Source organism: Sinocyclocheilus rhinocerous, unplaced genomic scaffold (assembly GCF_001515625.1).
Source record: "Sinocyclocheilus rhinocerous isolate Xijiao unplaced genomic scaffold, SAMN03320098_v1.1 scaffold391, whole genome shotgun sequence".
Classification (NCBI taxonomy): domain Eukaryota; kingdom Metazoa; phylum Chordata; class Actinopteri; order Cypriniformes; family Cyprinidae; genus Sinocyclocheilus; species Sinocyclocheilus rhinocerous.
This window is the reverse complement of record NW_015656602.1, coordinates 98,971-117,431: the sequence shown is the minus strand read 5'-3', so window position 1 is coordinate 117,431 and position 18,461 is coordinate 98,971. Positions and strand designations below refer to the sequence as shown.

Here is an 18,461-nt window from a genome sequence, read left to right as displayed (position 1 = left end):
GAATGAAGCAGGGTGAGGCTGAAAGCCGTCGAAGCGAAACGAGGCGCTGAACGAGCGTGACAAAACCGGAAATCGAGGGGTTATGACGTCATTGGCAGGCGACACAATGACACTATGGACACGGTCCGTGTCACTAGTTAAAATTGCTTATTTCTCTGGATTTATACATTCTTCGAAACATTTGGGATAATGTAAGTACACAAGTCAGCAAAATATATAACACTGTTATACTGGTTTTTGGATATTTTAATTAAATCTTACATATTGTGCCTTTAACCTGAAAAACTATTCTATTGCATTTATTTGTGCTGTTGTTTGCAATTTTTTTATTTGTTCTTATTTTATTACTGACTTTTTACTTGTGTTTTTTTATGAAATATGTATATAAGCATATTGTATATGTTGTCAATTATAGTTCTTAGAAAGAAAATCGGAATCAGCAAAAATCGGTATCGGCAGATCACACTAACAAAAAATCGGAAATCGGAATCGGCCAAGAAAATTGCAATCGGTGCATCTCTCCTTACCACACACTAATATTTGGCACAGCATCTGGCACATTTAACTCCACCCACTTTGGGAAAATGTTTCCTTTAATAATTCATGGTTAATCTTTAGCCACATCATTTGAATACATTGGGAGTTCACCAACATGCAAGACAAATACATCTGTACTGAAATCAAGAAATAAACATTTTGTACAGTGAGGGTTAGTTACTCTCGCTATGGCATACTGAAGAGATTATATATTTGTCCTCAAAACATAGTTTTAATTTCTGTTGTCATACAGTAACTGTTCTGGATCAAAAACTTGAGGAGGGCCAGGTGCAAAGTAGGCAATGTTAAATACACGCATCATGTGCAGAAACACGTTAGTTTTCCAAGGTTCAGCATTTGATTTTAGCATTACTAGTGAAAAACCTTCAAACAAAAACACAATGTAATTCTACAAGCGATTACAAAAAAAACTGCTCCTGCGCTCAGTGTGAATGCTCTCATTTGTTAACATGCACGCCGAAAAAACATACGTGTGCTGCTCACGCTTGCAGCATGAAACCGGCCTTTTTTTCCTGAATGAATCTCTGAAGGGAACCGACTGTCTTCAGAAGAGTTTCGATGCCATTTTCTCTTCATCTTACCAAAAATGTCTGATAAAGTAGTATTTACGAGTGCAGTGCTACATTGTGTACAGCCGTTACCAGGAAAACCACTATATTTCAGCCGTTTCAAAAGTAGCGGCAAAGAATGAATTAGCATTTTCAAAAAGCCTTTCTACTGTTTGTTCAGATCAACACAAAAATCAACCCATGTTTTATGCAACAAGCACGCAGAGTTGTAATTGTGAAAGAAGCTAATGTGCCTTCTAAAAATCTAAACAATTAAGACAGTAATATATAGGTTTTAAATTAATATGATCATTTATACATTTGACTCATCCTTTTTCTTAAAAATAGTTTAAAGACTGAAATGAGATGTAAAACATAAATAAAAAATAAAATTCCTTCCTTGATATTTGTGCTTTGAAAAGGTTTTTGATTGGCATTTCGACTCCTATCCAACTGTCTATATTTCAAAAAATTGTCTTTTTTATTTGGGCTAGTTACATTTATTTCGGGCTACCAAAATCTGAAGAGTGCCTGCTTGAAGGGCTACCGGGGATTTAGAAATTTTGCGAGCCCTTGTAATCAATGAGTGATTACACAGTACAACTTAAATTCACTTGAATTGGACAGAGATACAAATAGAGGAAGTGTTTGACTGATTTAAAATGTGTTTTATCAGTAACAACATTTCCTCATATCTGGAAGAATCTCTTATAAATAACAGAGTAATGCGTGACATGACATGACAGTTTCTTTCAACATTCAAATCTTTTGACTTGATCTATCATATTTCTATTAACTCATCCAAAAACCTAAACACATTTCTAAATGCAGTGTAATTTTGTCTCTGTTCAAAAGTAATCACTGAGGTTTTATCATGGCTTCTTCAACCTTCTGGAGATTTGGGTCCTAAGACTCAGATGACAGATATGTCACTAGTCTGTTAAGAAAGTCAGCACACAGCACAATGTTTCAGCTTCATATAAGGCAGTGAAGCCTTTATGAGTCAGTTACGTACTCAGCTGTAAGGTCAATGCTTTCATGTACAAGAGCAAGTCTTCCAAAACATGATGGCATAATATATACAAACGCCTAACTGTCAGAGCGCCGGTGAGGGGACTGACTCACCTGCACCATTACGGTGAGGAATAAAACATCAGCACCACACCTGCTCTTCAAACGAACAAACTTCAGCTACTGCGGTTTCTCAAACAGGTGCAGAGCTAAACATGTAGAAACATCAGACTAGACTCATTTTTCAAAATCTATCAACAAATATAAAGACGCCGATAGTCAGGTAGGTGTAGTCGCACAACCCTTGGAAGATAACAACTACAACAACAGAGGATTAAAATAACAAACTTTCTTTTAAAAGCTGCGCTTCATTGCATATGTGAGAAACAACAGCCTGTAACTGTTCAAACGTATTCAAAGTTAAACTGGTCTGAACCCTGTAACGCATTCTCTACAAATCCTGAGGCGTTCGCCACGGTTCACCAACTGTGATGCCACTTCAGCAAGTTAATAAACTGATTTATATCTTCATATCTGTTAAAAGGTCACTTCCTCTTTCTTATGGCCTTTATAGGGGAACAGAAAGTGATGAGTGAAAGTCAAAATTGTCAAGGGCCATTTCCTGGGTATTTAGCGGAGCAGGATATGCTGGAGAACTGAGACATCTCGCATTATCCTCAGTTAATGCAATAATCTGGAGTATAAACAGATTAACTACTCAAACGCTGATGTGTAGTCTCAAAGGTGAGAGAAAAGATGTCTTTGGTTTGGAACAAACAGCAGCCCAAAAGGAATAGTTCACCCAAAAATTTACATTTTAAATGTACTCATCCTCAAGCAATCCAAGATGTAGATCAGTTCGTTTTTTGCATGAGAACAGGTTTGTAGAAATGTAGCATTGCATCAGTTGCTCACCAATGGATGCTCTGCAGTGAATGGGTGCCGTCAGAATGAGAGTCCAAACAGCTCATAGAAACATCGCAATATTTATTTTAAACTGTTTTAGCTTGTAAACAGTGCTTGATCTGTGCATATTTCTCTCCTGATTCAGACGAGATGACCAAAAGCAAGGTTTTGAAGTTAAAAAATGTCTTGATGGATTTGTTTCTTGCAAACTCACAGCTTTTGTCTTCTCAGGATGTTAAGGATGATGGACTGGAGTGGTGTGGATTATTGTGATGTTTTTATCAGCTGTTTGGACTCTCATTCTGACGGCACCCATTCACTGCAGAGCATCCATTGCTGAGACACTGATGCAATGCTACATTTCTACAAACCTGGTGAAGAAACAAACTCATCTACAAACTTTGATGGCCTGAGGGTGAGTAAATTCTCAGCAAATTTTCATTTTTGGCTGAACTATTCCTTTAAGATTTACATTAGAGGTTGACCGATAGCTAGGTTTTAAAATGAACACTGAACAAAATATAAAAAATAAAAAAATAAAAATCAGTACTGAACCATACTTTGTAAATGAATAAAAATATTAATATTAAATATTAATTATATATTGAGTTCATTCATAGTTCATTAATTAATGTTAACAGAAGCAACTGTAAAAAATGTAAAAATGTATTAGTTAATGCTGAAATAACAAGGAACAATACTTCTACAGCTTTTATTAATCTTAGTTAATGTTGGACTCAAATGGACTCTTATTTTAAAGTGTTACCATTTCATATAAATCCAAACAGTCATGCTTAAAGATGGCCATCTTTAAATATCTACACAAAGACCATAGCATTGAAATTACATACATATGGATATTGTATGTATACTGTCACACTTCATTTGCTACAACTCACAGGTATCGCACACGCCGGACGCATCGCGTTCAGTTCAAGTGGTCTAAAACAGTTTAGACTCCAAACGGGCAAAAGTTCACTTCAAGAATGATCAGAAAAGTGGCACAGATGAGTTTGAAGTTCGGTGTAAAATAAAAAAAAAACAGAGCAAAACGGAAACAGAAAGCGCGATCTATATTATAGCTCTCTATGTGAAGCATACAGATTTTATTAGAGCCACAGAAAAAGAATGCTTTAAGCTAGAATAAAACTAAAACTTTTAAACAAAATTTTTTTGTTTAAAAGTAGAGGCAAAGGGTATGAAAAGTGCTCAGAGTCGCTGCAGAAAACAAAAAAAGAACAACAACAAAAACTGGAAATGTTGCTGGAGACGGGTGGTAATGTATATCGAAATATCGGAAATGTGTTAAAAAATCATATCACAGTTACTGAAAAAAATTATAATCGCGATACATATTGATATTGAATTATTGTCCAGCCCTAATTTAAAATTACTTTTGTCAAGTTAACTTGATGTGGACACCAAAATGGTGACGTCTACAAATGAGCACAATTTTAACTAAACCCACAAAGGTTACAAGGTCTGCCTCTGAACAATTCTCAAAAGCCTGTCAAGAATGGTGGCAGCATGTATTCAGCACAGAATGTACAGATTTTACTTGGATTCCTACCAACTGCTGACAGTAAACAACATCCATATGCAGCATTACATCATGCAGATGTTACACATGTTTGAAGGCCTTAGTGTTAGTGCATAGAGCGCATAGCAGCTTCTGCACATCACAAGATAGGAAACACATGCTATAGCATCACCTAATCAGTCTAAATAAACAGCTCAACTTCTGGTGAAATGCATGTGAGGAGGAAATTAGTGGCACCAAAACAATCTTTAGGAACTGGATAGTACAGTGGGTAAATTTGATGTGAATGTTTTCTACAAAAACAAAACGAGATCACTTGAGTCAGATACTTAGGTGTCAAACTTTCCAAATGCTTTACCAATGAAATGATCATAACCACAGGCTGCCTTTTTTATAACAAGTTTGAAGGACAGGGGAAATAACGACGTGCAAAAAATTGATGCTAGGTGTCTCCTCGGATCTACACATTTCTGAGCCACGTTTGCAGTGACTTTTAAACCAGCTGGTCAAGGTGAGTTTTATGAAGTCAAGTTAACACATTAAAATATGAACTTGTTCCACTAATGTTTGAGAACCACAAAGAATCTTTTTCTTCTTTTCTACTCTGTAGAACACAAAAGAAGATTTTTTTTAAACTGCCACCTTTGCTTTAAACCCCACTGACTGGACAAAAGCAGTTTAAATCTTCTTTTGTGCTCTGCAGAAGAAAGAAAAGTCATACCGGTTTGGAATGACAGGGTGAACAAAAGTTGACAGACTTTTACATATTTGAGTAAAATCCTTTGAAGTCAGGACAGCCAATCCTGCTCCTGGAGCGCTTGCAGTACAGCAGAGTTTAGCTACAAACCTAATCAATCACACCTGAACCAAGGTCTTCAGGATTTACGTAACTACTGCCTATTCTTAAAACTATTCTTACTATGTCAAATAAGCATGTAGGAATTAGCTCAAACCATCTGGCATAACAACGTGATTTGAAAAAATGAGATCATTGCATTGTTATAAATTTAATTTCACTTATTAAGTTCACAAATATGTTTCACTGAAGCAGTACTTCCCATCCTGCCCTGGAGACCCCCTTCATATTATAGATGTCAATACAATATAAATGAGCTGGTGACTTGACACATCCAAAATGTGGAATGGACCTTTTTCCACATTTACTGGGTTCTCAGAAGTCATAATAGTTGGGTAAACTTCTATTGTAGTGATTTTTGCATTTGCATTTGCTCCAACAGCAAAAGAAAAACTACTTTTTCTATCTTATTTTTCAGATATTTCAAAATACATGCATTCGACTCTCCACTATAGTGTTTCTATGATTCTCCAAAAGATGGGGGGAACAAATACAGAGACTGATTACTGTGGTCAGAAGAGAGTAAGAAGTCAAATTTGCCATCACACCCTCAGCTGTTGTATTAGAAACACCCACACAACAGCATTAACTAGTCTTATGTCATTCAATTAATGCCAAGGTAATATAACACGAAGTATAGTGTTATTAGAAATGTACATTCATTTTATTAAAATTGGAGATGTATAAAAACATGGTAAATTTATGACAGTGGTGTCAGAGGCCAATGTCATACAGAGTTTCACTCCAACCAACTTTAACTCACTTGCCTGGAAGTTTCTAGTAATCCTGTAGACCTTGATTAGCTGGTTCAGGTGTGTTTAATTTGGGCTGGATATCAACTCTGCAGGTCAGTGCCTTCCAGGGACAGGTTTGGAGGTCCCTGATTTATGATTTTAATAATCGTGGAAATGAGTCACCACTGTCTGTGAAAAAGGATCATTTGGGGGGAAAACTACCCATGTTAAAAAAAAACACATTCTGACTCCCACCCGACAAAATTAACTCCTACACCCGGACATATTTTCAAGGTACCATGCTTTCAAAAGTAAATATTTGCAACACCTGCAAGAGTTGTGATAAAACGGTTTGCTTAACGCATGTTTGATCTATTTTTAATCCAAGTGAGCAACATCAAGAATAAAGATTTACCTGTCCTCATCCCCATCAATGGTAATAGCTATTCCAAACAGGCTGCTGACAGCAGGTGTAGGAAGCTGCAAGCCTTCGGGATTCAGGGGTTTGATGGCATCTTTTCCTATGAGCACAGAGCTCTGGAGTAGCCCGTCGGGCTTCCTCTGGTTCTCATTGGCCAGGGCGACGCCGGTGGGAAGCTGGCTAAAGTTAGCGGGGGTTGTCAGCGCACCCAGTCCTACTACTGAACCGCTGTGGACTCCCTGAGGCGGATTCTGCTGGGGGGCCGGCATCTGTTTTGGCATGCCCTGGGGGGTATTAGAGGCACTGGACATAACAGGCACATTTTGCACACCAGGGACCACAGCATGGGGGCTGACAGACACAGTTACTGCTGGCTGGATGAGCGGCACTGGTGCCTGTTGTACAACAGCTGCGGCTGACACAGTCCCTAGAGCCGTGTTGATACCCGACTGCTGTAAAAGCCCCTGAACATGCTCCGGCTGGCTGATGGGAAGCCCTCTGCCATCCACGGGCTGAGGAACTAATCCGAGCATGTGAGCGCTTCCCGCTGCAGGAGTCATGACAGGTGACGGACCCTGGTTCAAGGGGGTCACGAGCGGAAGAGAAGTCACTGAGACGGTCTGGGCCGGAGACCCGGGAGGTTGCGGCGCTCTGTAGTCAGCCTGGTTCGATGGAATAACAGTCTGAAGAATCTGGCCAGGTTTCTGTGCCTGCTTCCCCGGGAAAAATGGCTGTGGCTGAGTTGTCGAAGGCATGCTGGGAGATTTGACATGTTGAGCGTGGGCATCGCCGTAAAGGTTCTGGGCTACAAGCCCTAATCCCTGCTGCGAACTGCCAAAGGTTTGCTGCTGACCCTCCACAGGTGGGTTCGATGGTGCAAATATGTAACCGCTATTGGTGTGTGGTTCTGCTGCAGGTGTTGAAAGCCCAACATGAGCAGCCACCGAACCTCCCGCAACTCCTAGTGCATCCCTGTCCGCGCCATGGTCCGTGGTGCCAACGTGCTTGACGTTATCCACAGTCCGCGCGGACGAGGAAGCATCCGTATCTCGCTCATAAAACTCAGTGCAAGTCCACCTACCTCTTTTGAAGGGTTCGCCCGTACCATGATCTAATTTGATGACCCTGAAACGGGAGCTGCAGCTACTTACTGTGGCAGAACTGCTAACCGATGAAGTCTGTGATGTGCTGGATGGTGCATTAGATGCAGCTGAACCTGAAGACTGGGAAGATACGGTCCCGCCCAATGCACGGACATTTGGGTTTATATGAACAGCACCTGGGCTACGAGAACCAGGTATGGTCGTTATGGGACCATCTTGGCCAGATGTTTCAGCATCGTTATGAAGCGATTCATCCGACAAACTGACATCACACGCCTCCGGCTCGAAATCTCCAGCTTTGGACATGTCGTATATCTCGGATGAGGACATGTCCTCAGTTCTGGGCTCGTCCGGGTCGTCTAAACTCTCGGTGTCGTCCGTGTTGCTGCTGGCGGCCACCTGCGCAGCCTGCGTTACGCTGGTGATCTGAAAACAGCTCTTCTTTTTCGACGGCATTTTAGACATGTTGACAGCTTTAAGCGCGTTGCTCTGATCTCAACGTGTCAGACTGAAGCGCACAGCTCCAATGTAAGCGTAGTAACGCAATGTGTATGAAAATGTCATGTAATTTTCAGTTAGCGTAACGCTAACTCAGGACTCCCTCATCGCGGCATTTTCACTCCTTTAAATCCTTTAAATTGAAGCTCCAAACACAATGGCAGCTTTATTCCAGCTGTGTTTAATCCTTCCGAGCCCGTATCTCTATTCTCCGTGGCCTAAACGAAGGCCGTGTCCCGGTGTGAGAGTTTCTGTCAGGCCGCTCTCGCGGTTGAAATTCTCCAGTCTCCGGATTCAACGTGACTCTGAGGCGCCTTCGGTTCTCAACACTCTCCCTTCTTCAGAAGCACACATCCTCCGTGAAACACATCGGATAGACATCTCGACACGTAGTAACGCATGTTTACTATCCGTTTCTGGCGCTAGCGGAGTCTGTCGGGAGCAGAGCGACGGTTTGTTTGTCAGTTCGTCTGCTGTCAACGCAGATCTCGAGCTAACGGCTCCGCTTCCTCTGCTCTACACAAGATGGCTACGTAGCGCACGCGCTGCGCTATGGGTGGATTGCGCACAAGCGTACGTAAGTCAGTCGGGAATACCGACCACTACGCATTATTCTTTTTTTTTTTTAAAGTGCCAGGAGAAAGAAATTCAGACGACATAAATACATTTTATCAAACGTTTGTATTACTGTTTTTCTTATTGGACTCTCTGATAAAGTTATTAATGATTTTAATAACGAATTCATAAAAACATTTGATAAAAACAGATGTTTTATTTTCCACACCAGTGATATTGTGCTATTGTGCACTGCAAATATATATTATATTATATTATCTTTTATATTATATATTGTAATACTGTTATATTGTTATTGTATGTTATCTTATCATATCTTACATTTCTGTCTTTTTTTCTGTTAAAAGGGTAATTTACTTTTGTTGATTGCAGTTGGCTGTCATACACGAGGAGATTTTTCTAGTGGTTTTATGTAAATTTGGAAAACCAGAGTGGATACAACCAAACAGGTTTATTTGTAAGTTATGTTGGAAAGAAAAATGATTTTATAATATTTAACAGGCTTGTTATGCCAACTTTAACAGACATTTTAACAGATGATCAGACATTGTAGGACATTATTTCAACTAATTTTATCACATCATTTACACACACACACATATACAGTACATACATACATACACACATATGAAAAACTATGTGCAAGTGCACCTCGTACAAAAGCTGTTTTAAACGCAAAGGGTGGTCACACCCAGTGTTGGGGGTAACGCATTACAAGTAACGCGAGTTACGTAATCAGATTACTTTTTTCAAGTAACTAGTAAAGTAACGCATTACTTTTTAATTGACTTTAATTGAGATTCAGTATTCCTCAAAATGAATAAAAATAATGCAACTCAGAATATGATGCAAACCTGCAATAATTAAATGTTAAACAACACAAATGTCCTTTATGTATTTAATCCCATTCTATTAACCAATGTCTTTGCTTCTGACCTTCGATGATCCAGTTCAACCGTACTAATAAGCAAAAATTACTCTTTACTTTCCCTTCAGCCTGAGGCTTATTCATTTCACTTTTGGTGTGAAAAGGCTTTTATATTTGCCAAAAATATAACTTTTTTATTTTAAAAACAAACAAGCAAGCCCTGTCCAGATTTTAAAAGTAACGCAAAAGTAACGTAACGCATTACTTTCCATAAAAAGTAACTACGTACCGTAATTAGTTACTTTTTTATGGAGTAACGCAATATTGTAATGCATTACTTTTAAAAGTAACTTTCCCCAACACTGGTCACACCAAATATTGATTTGATTTAGTTAATAGAAGTTAATTAATAAATAACATCTAGTTATGACATTATTTTTGAAAGCATTCTCATTTTACAGCATTTTTACACAAGTGCCTAAAACCTCAGTATTGTAGTTTTGCAGGAGGTCTCTTGAAGCGTCTCGGAGACGCTGCCGCAGTTCTTCTGGATTGAGTCTGTCTGAGTTTGTTCTGTTTCTTCATGTCATCTCAGACAGACTGATGATGATCAGATCAGATCTCTGTGTGGAGCACAAAAATCTCACTGGATTATTACAATTAATGGCAAAAGGAATGTCTGGAAATGTAAACTGATATTTCCTACTGACACACTACAGCAAAAGATAGAAATAACTGACTGAAAACCATTTTTTGTTGTTAAAATACTAGTGGCCTAAGAATTTTTCACAGTACTGTATATATGAAATGCAAATGTTTCATTGATGTTGTTCTATCTAATGTTTCTTTACTTAATGCATAACAATTGATTTATTTGTTAATTTTTGCCTAGTCATGCTTCAAGTGTTTCTAGCAAAATCGTGTTACAAAACACAGTTTCTTCTTTGTTTAGCATTTCGGAAAAAGTTCACGCAGGGGTCGAGGAGGAATGCAGCTAGTGTAGACAGAAACATCTTCGCTGGAGTTTGTTTATTAGTTTAGGTCATTATTTTAGGGGAGGCTGTGTTTGTTTTGCGTTTGAGTTCGCCCATCCTCTCTGCAGCCCTATCCAAACAGCTGTGAAAAGTGCACTATACTGAAAGAAGTACTTGGTGAACTTTTTATATTAGAAGACACAGATGCAGCTTTCTGAAACTGGTTGATTTGGTCATAGCAAATCCTGAAAGGTAATAATAAAGCTGTATATAAAAGTTCAAAATTTCAACAAAAGCCGCTTCGGAATTCAGAATGTCGCTCAGAAGTTACACAACATATGATTGTTTATTGTATTTGCCTCGGTCCCGTGGTGAATGGGACACGCTTGTTATTTTAGCTGGCTGCATTTATGTGTCCAAGTTTTAAAACCAGTTTGCATTTTTACCATACTAGGGCTTTGAATCAATCGCCTGAAGACAGGTGCTATTTGTCATGTCCAGACATAGAGACGTTCTTTGTGTCTGTGGGCTGGACGCTGTGTTAACATGCGCTGCGGTTACGTCCAGTTCAATCAGCTTTTCCGAGATATAAAAAAGGTTTGAGGGAATTTCTCTAACTTTAAAATCTAAACGGGAAGTTGGTTTTTTTGAGAGTTTGCGAGAACAGTCAGGTTTATTCTGGCTTGGAGTAGCCAAAGTAGGCAAATCTGGACCTGAGGAAAATATACTCGTGTTGTAAGCTGTGTTATGGTATCAGTGTCAGGATATTTGACTTCGATGTGTCCGTGATATAAACCTTTGAATTAAAGATTTTGAGAGTGTTTGGTTCTGCACTCTTAAAAATAAAGGTGCTTCAAAAGGTTCTTCACAGCGATGCCATAGAAGAACCATTTTTGGTTCCACAAAGAACCATTCAGTCAAAGGTTCTTTAAAGAACCATCTCTTTCTTACCTTTTTATAATCTGAAGAACCTTATTTCGCCACAAAGAAGCTTTTGTGAAACAGAAAGGTTCTTCAGATGTTAAAGATTCTTTATGGAACCATTTAGACAAAAAGGTTCTTCTATGGCATCGTGAAGCACCTTTATTTTTAAGAGTGTGTGGTTGTAAACAGTTTGTGAGATACACTCTTAAAAATAAAGGTGCTTCAAAAGGTTCTTCGCAGCGATGCCATAGAAGAACCATTTTTGGTTCCGCAAAGAACCATTTAGTCAAAGGTTCTTTAAAGAACCATCTCTTTCTTACCTTTTTATAATCTGAAGAACCTTATTTCGCCACAAAGAAGCTTTTGTGAAACAGAAAGGTTCTTCAGATGTTAAAGATTCTTTATGGAACCATTTAGACAAAAAGGTTCTTCTATGGCATCGTGAAGCACCTTTATTTTTAAGAATGTGTGGTTGTAAACAATGTTGGGGGTAGTAACGCGAGTTATGTAATCAGATTACTTTTTCAAGTAACTAGTAAAGTAGCATGTTACTTTTTAATTTACAATTAAATATCTGAGTTAATTTTTCAATTAAGTAAAGCAAGTTACTTTATTTCCAATTTATTCACTCAGTTTTTTGGAGTAACGCCATATTGAAATCTATTACTTTTAAAAGTAATTTCCCCCAACACTGGTAGTTAAGGGAACGTCCTGTACATGTGTTGAAACCAGACGTGGTTTTTGACAAGAAGTCCAAGTCAAATTTCATATCTTTCAAGCCCAAATCAAGTCTCAAATGCCTTTTGATGATAATTTTGCTGCAGGTTAGTTTTAAAAACCTACCAAAAACATGTACGACTTCTAGGGGTGTCAGTAAAATTACAATAAAAGCATAACATTTGCAAGTCCTATGTATCTTTGGAAAGATTCACTGAACTGACATGTGAGGAGAAATTCAAGGATACTTGAAAAAGAGAGTGATTTATTAAATTAGGTCAAAGAAACAAATCAATTAATTCTTGAAGTTGTTGACATTGGTTCCAATTTTCTCCTCGGCTGCTGCATTAACTATGCTCGTCTTCTCGAGTTATTATCTTAATGGCCCTCACTGCCTTCATGTATTGCGCAATGAAGGCTGTGTGTGAGACTCCTTGTGAGTAAACATGACTTTTTTTTATTCCCGAAAATTAAAACTCTCAGTAACTATATATATATATATCAATACAAACTTAATCCACAAGAGGTCGCTAGCGCAGCATAGATACAACCGGGCTTTGTGCTTGAGAAATTGTTTAATGCTATGTGATCATTCAAGCAGGTGTTATGTAACTTGTTAATCTCCTTTAGACAAGTAAAACGCGTTGCTTTCTTCTGAAGAGGCCTGTTAATATGAGTAACACAAATCTGAAAAATGTCAACTAGCCTATGTAAATATTTGCAGTGCATGTGTACCTCTAGGAAATGACTGCATTTTGTATTTTCTGCTGTCACTTTTGTAAATAGCCCGTCCAAAATATTTGCACATTTCTGCGAGATGGTGCTCAAGAGTTGTACTAAAAATCTCTTGAATCTACGGTGGCCGAGATGTGCAAAGCAGATCACAATTCTGAAAACAAAATAATTTGTTGTTGTGTTTTCTGACTTGTTATAATGTTTTCTGAATTGTTGTTGTGCTTTCTGAATTGTTATTTTGTTTTTTAGACTTGCATTTGCGTTTGTAATTTGTTATTTTGTTTTCAGAATTGTGATCTGCTTTGCACTTCTCGGCCACCGTATGAATCGCTGCATTAGTTGTTTCTCTCTGCACTACTACCGATAACATGGACACTGTTTTGTGCCAGCCAATAATATGCAACAGTGAAATTGAGCCACTTTAATAAAACACCTGCTGAATTAATAAGTGTAAAATATCTATCGACTGTTCTAAAAAAATATAACTAGAAATAAAATTAATTTATTTTCTGACTTGTTGCTTACTGGAAATTTGGGGGCATAAAAGCGCTTTATCAAGGTGTCTTTACACAGACTATTTAATGCTGCTCAGAGGTGGCTTAAATGCATTTATACACAGCTGTATAATGTGATGCTAGCGCCCTGATAGCACACGTACATCACGGAGACGTCTATTTAACATCTGCAAGACGTATTTTTCAGAGTGTTTGCTCATCTGCAATACCTCTATAGGACGTTTCCTATCAGATGTCAAATAGACGTTTAGAAGATGTCTATAAGATGTTTATGATTTAGAATGCATGTAAAACTGACATCTTAAAGACGTCTGTCAGATGTTTGTACACAGCAGATGCTTTCCAGATGAAGCGATCTTTAACAGACATCTTGCAGACGTGTGCTGTGGCTCAGAGCAGGCATAATTTAGTCTGGTTTTTATGCGGCATCTATATTTTACATTGAATTTTGAGTTGGCACAGAGCAGCCTTAACTTGTGTACATAGTCACCTTTAGAGCATGAATTCTTCAATATCGCTACGTGATTCGTCCAGAAGAGGTCGTAAGAGGCTATGATTTATGTGGTGACAGACAGCAAATAAGAACCATTCAGATGGTTGTCAAACTAATAAATACATTTTATGACGTTTTGTTTCGTTAAATTTTGTCAGTGTTTGATGTTACAAAAAAAGTACATCCAGAAACGATTTGATGTTAAAACTTAATGAGATTGCTATACACTCTGTCCATCTCTTTTAATATCCACCTGACCAGATACTTTATTTCCCTTCTGTGTTGCAACTCAAATTTAATCAAATATTGTGTGATCTTCTCACCCCAAAAATCACCTACTTAAGAAGGTAATAAAGAGATGAGAAGTTCTGGATCTACAAAACGAAACAAGGAGAAGCCGCTTCAGAGAAAGGTCACATCTGGAGTTAGTTTTTTTGCCATGTGACAAAACCTTTTGAAATGCTTTTAATGTATATAATAGGCTACTGAAAACAAAGTGAAATGTTCGGTACAAACCAAAAAACAGATTTAAATACATTTTGAATAGTACTCCCAAAAAAATGTATTGTTTTTAATTTACATTACACACATGAACTAACTTTGTCATACAAAACGTGGCTTCTAAACGCTCACGCACACTAGCGTCCAATCAGAAAGCGTATTAATCCGCGCATACGGCTTTGTTCTAATGGACCGCAGCCTAAGCGCGCCTGCGCGGAGGGATATTTGAGGGACTACACACAGAGTCTCCATTCAGCCGGGACTCTTTACTGCGCAAACTCTCATTAGAGAAGGGGGCGTGCGGGACATCCAGATACACAGTAACCGCAAACCGAGACCGCTCGCAACTGTCAGTCCCTCTTTTTAAGGCTAGCTTGTGAGCGTTTGAAACCAGAGGGCAAATATGTCGTCTTGGCAGAGCTACGTGGATAACCTGATGTCGGATGGCTCGTGCCAGGACTCCGCCATTGTTGGGTGCAACTCGGACTCTAAATACGTGTGGGCAGCGCAGGAGGGGGGCACATTCGTAAACATCACGGTAAATAAACGATATTAACTGCACTCTTATGCTGCCTTTAGTGGAGGGCTGAAAACTGTGGCTGTGTTTTATTAACTAGTAGGCTGCCCTACCTAGACAGCACGTTTGGTCAGCATAGGTGCGGAGTCGGAGTGCGGCTCTAAACCGCGTTTAATTTGGAATTAACGCGCCAAAATGACGCGTATTTCAGTTGGTTTTGTTTATTTGACGTGGCGTAGAATAAAGCGGTATTTTAAACGCCTGACTGAAAACGCGCCAAAATGCTGCTGGAACTCTGAAGTGCTGTCTTTGTAGGCAGCCCTCAAGGGTTGGGAAACACAGCCGGGGTTTCGATCAACCTGTCAGTCGGTTTATTAGAAATACACGGCCTGAGCAGCTTGAATGGGAATGAAAGCTAACACACGCTGGCTGCTAGCTGACTAAACAAACACAACAATAATAATAATAATTTGGAGAGGTTTTTGTTCGCTCCAGGATGATAGCGTTTCGATTTCTTGCGTCTTTTTATTTATGTAGGCTAAGTCTGTCACTGTGTCATCGAGGTTAGCTGGTTGTATTTGGCGAAAAATCGCCAGAATGTTTAAAAATTATTTTTTGTTTTGTTGAAACTCAAGTGTTGAGCGTTACAAGTCCAGGTCGAGACGGCGTACGGACTTGACTTAAAGTTAAAGAAATGTGTTTTCATAAAGAGGGAGGTGTTGTTAGTGCAAACGGTCAGATTCGAAAATCACCAGACTGCGTACGTGAACTTGTGTACGGCAGGGAACACGCGTGTCATTCAGCCGCGGAATGTGCGTAAAGTCATTCCAGAATACGGGATCTTCGCAGTACCTGCCCTCTTCCCGTTGTCCAAGATGGCGCTCCATAAATGGGTGTTAATTTACCTTATTTGTCACACTGACCTTTATTTTCCCCAGCTTAATGTGCAGCCTTCAAATGCTGCTTGTAAGGTTACTTTTAAAATGTGAAACATATGTTTTGCATTTTTGGTTACAGGTTAAAGGGATAGTTATTGTAAATTCTTTTCACTCAGTTACTTACCCTCATGTTGTTTTGTACCGGTAAGACTTTATTTCATGCATGGACAAAAAACACTGAAACATTCTCAAAATATCGTCGCTTGTGTTCCACAGAAGAAACAAAGTCATACAGGTTAGAAACAAATGAGTAAATGACAGAATTTTTATTTTTGGGTGAATGAAAATCCTGTCATGTACTCACCCTTGTGCTGTTTCTAACCTGTCCCTGATGGCACACGTACATCACGGAGACGTCTATTTGTCGTCTGCATTAACATCTGCAAGACGTATTTTTTTGAGTGTTTGCTCATCTGCAATACGTCTATAGGACGTTTCCTATCAGATGTCAAATAGATGTTTAGAAGATGTCTATAAGATGTTTAAGATGTTAGTTTTACGTATTCTAAATCATAAAGACGTCTATCAGATGTTTCTACAAAGCAGATGCTTTCCAGATGAAGTGATCTTTAACCGACATCTTGCAGACGTATGTGTGCTAGTTGAGGTATGAGTTTCCTTTAGCTGTTGAACACAAAAAAAATATTTTGAAGAATGTTGGTAACCAAACAGTTGATGGTAGCCATTGATTTCCAAAGTATTTTTATTTTATTTTTTTCCCATATTATGGAAGTCAATGGCTACCATCAACCTACCAACATTCTTCTTTTGTGCAGAATACAGAAAAAAGAAACTCGTACAAGTTTGGAACAACTTGAAGGTGAGTAAATGATGACAATTTTCATTTTTAGGTTTAACACTATATAGTAGGCTAGTGTATATTGCAAGGTTCCTATGATTATGTAAAACCTGGAAATATTAGGAAATGTTATTTTTAGCTATAGAAGTTAATCAAAGTCATACATTTCTTTAGTGAATTAGCCTAAGTTCTGAAATATTCAGAATCAGCTAGAAATTCCTCTTGGTGAGAGCAATCTCTTTAAAAATATATATTAAAATAATACTTATACAGTAATCATAAAAAACTGGCAATTCATTGGTCAAAAGGTGTGGAAATCTTCATATTGGATGTTGACTGCTGGTTGCTGTCAGACTTCATTTTAACTTCCTTATTAGTAATAATTTAGCAAGTTGAACGTTTCTGAGGATCAAAAGGACCAAATTCTGGTTGTAAGGAGTTTCGGTTTAGTTCACCTACAAGCTGTCACCTCATCATCCTCATGTTGTTTCAAACCTGCATGACTTCTTGCGTTAAAGTTTGACAGCCTCAGTCAGTCATACAGGTTTGGATTGACAGTAAAAGCAGTAGGTTTTTCCTCTTAGTTTCCTGTAGTACTAGAGAAAGGAATGAGTCCAACAAGGCTTCATGAAGTTCAAGGCGGTGTCTATCGCCATACAAGCGCCTCCAGACCTTACTGGAAATAGCATCAGCTCGCTGATTCTCACCAAAGAGTATCTGCTTTTAGTTTTATGTGGTTTGACCTGAGGGAAAACGGCTCGGTAGATTCGTAGTGGGCCAGTACAAACAAAGCTACTGTGATGCAGTCTAAGCGACAATGAAACGAATAAGAAAACTGCATGATCAGACTTGATCTGTGACCGCATTTGACACACAAACCGTTGTTTAATGTGATTGCTGCATTCCAGTTTGAGGGTTAGGCAGACTATTTCCCAGATATGTTGTGTTGTAGAAGTTCCTTTTAAGGACACTGGTACAATTTATCTCTGCTCAGCCATGCTTTCATCATGTTCCAGAAATATCCTTTCAAAATTGTGGAGTACTCTAAAAATAAACATCCATGTTTGCTATTTAATGATCAAACCGGTGGATTTGTAGTCAGATGTCGTTTGGCAGTGTGAATATAAATAGTTTTCATTGTTTTTGGAAGACTGCTGGTCAGAATGGATTAGCTGTTGGGTCGTCTAGTGACTAGTTGACTAAAAGTGCGCTCACATTTACTGGAGTTGTTGAATTTTTGCAGTCAAAAATGGAGTATTTTTTAAACCGAATCTGTGGGAATTCTGCTTTAAGCCCAAAGTATGCTTTGTTCTTGTATGTGTACGCTAGCGTGGGGTGAAAGGTTTTGCCGTGCAGACTTTGCATCAAGTTCAAGTTGATTAACGCAAATTTGTTCACCATAAAGGTGCAGTCCATCATCATATATCAGATTTATTGGGTGAAATCCAGTCATTTCAACAGTAATCTGCTCGATTGGGAATTTAGCACAAAGCCAAAAGATTTCCCCACACAAATTTCACAATGCGTTCAAGTTGGACATGTGATTTTGCCTCATTGACCAACAGAAAGCTGATTGTTTGAAAATGACTTCAAACACCACTGGACTATTGACAACAGACCTTTTTTGCCTGCAAAACTTTGCTAATTTTCAAATTTTCCATAGGCTTGCTGTGATAGTCGGTGTTGACAGTGTTACCGGTGTTAAGCCGCAGCACCGGTTACGTCACTT

General features: G+C 38.7%; 2 protein-coding genes across 2 annotated transcripts in view; one reads left to right on the top strand and one right to left on the bottom strand.

Annotated features, from left to right (window-relative positions):
- Window positions 1-8,727, bottom strand: part of LOC107720398 (TSC22 domain family protein 2-like) — a 35,571-nt gene extending 26,844 nt beyond the window's left edge. Inside the window, exon 1 of the mRNA XM_016528095.1 lies at window positions 6,569-8,727. Coding sequence (XP_016383581.1) covers window positions 6,569-8,142 — 1,574 coding nt within the window. The 5' untranslated portion in view covers window positions 8,143-8,727. The remainder of the gene's footprint in view (window positions 1-6,568) is intronic.
- Window positions 8,728-14,723: 5,996 nt separating this feature from the next.
- Window positions 14,724-18,461, top strand: part of LOC107720393 (profilin-2-like) — a 14,411-nt gene continuing 10,673 nt past the window's right edge. The window contains exon 1 of the mRNA XM_016528086.1: window positions 14,724-15,016. Coding sequence (XP_016383572.1) covers window positions 14,882-15,016 — 135 coding nt within the window. The 5' untranslated portion in view covers window positions 14,724-14,881. The remainder of the gene's footprint in view (window positions 15,017-18,461) is intronic.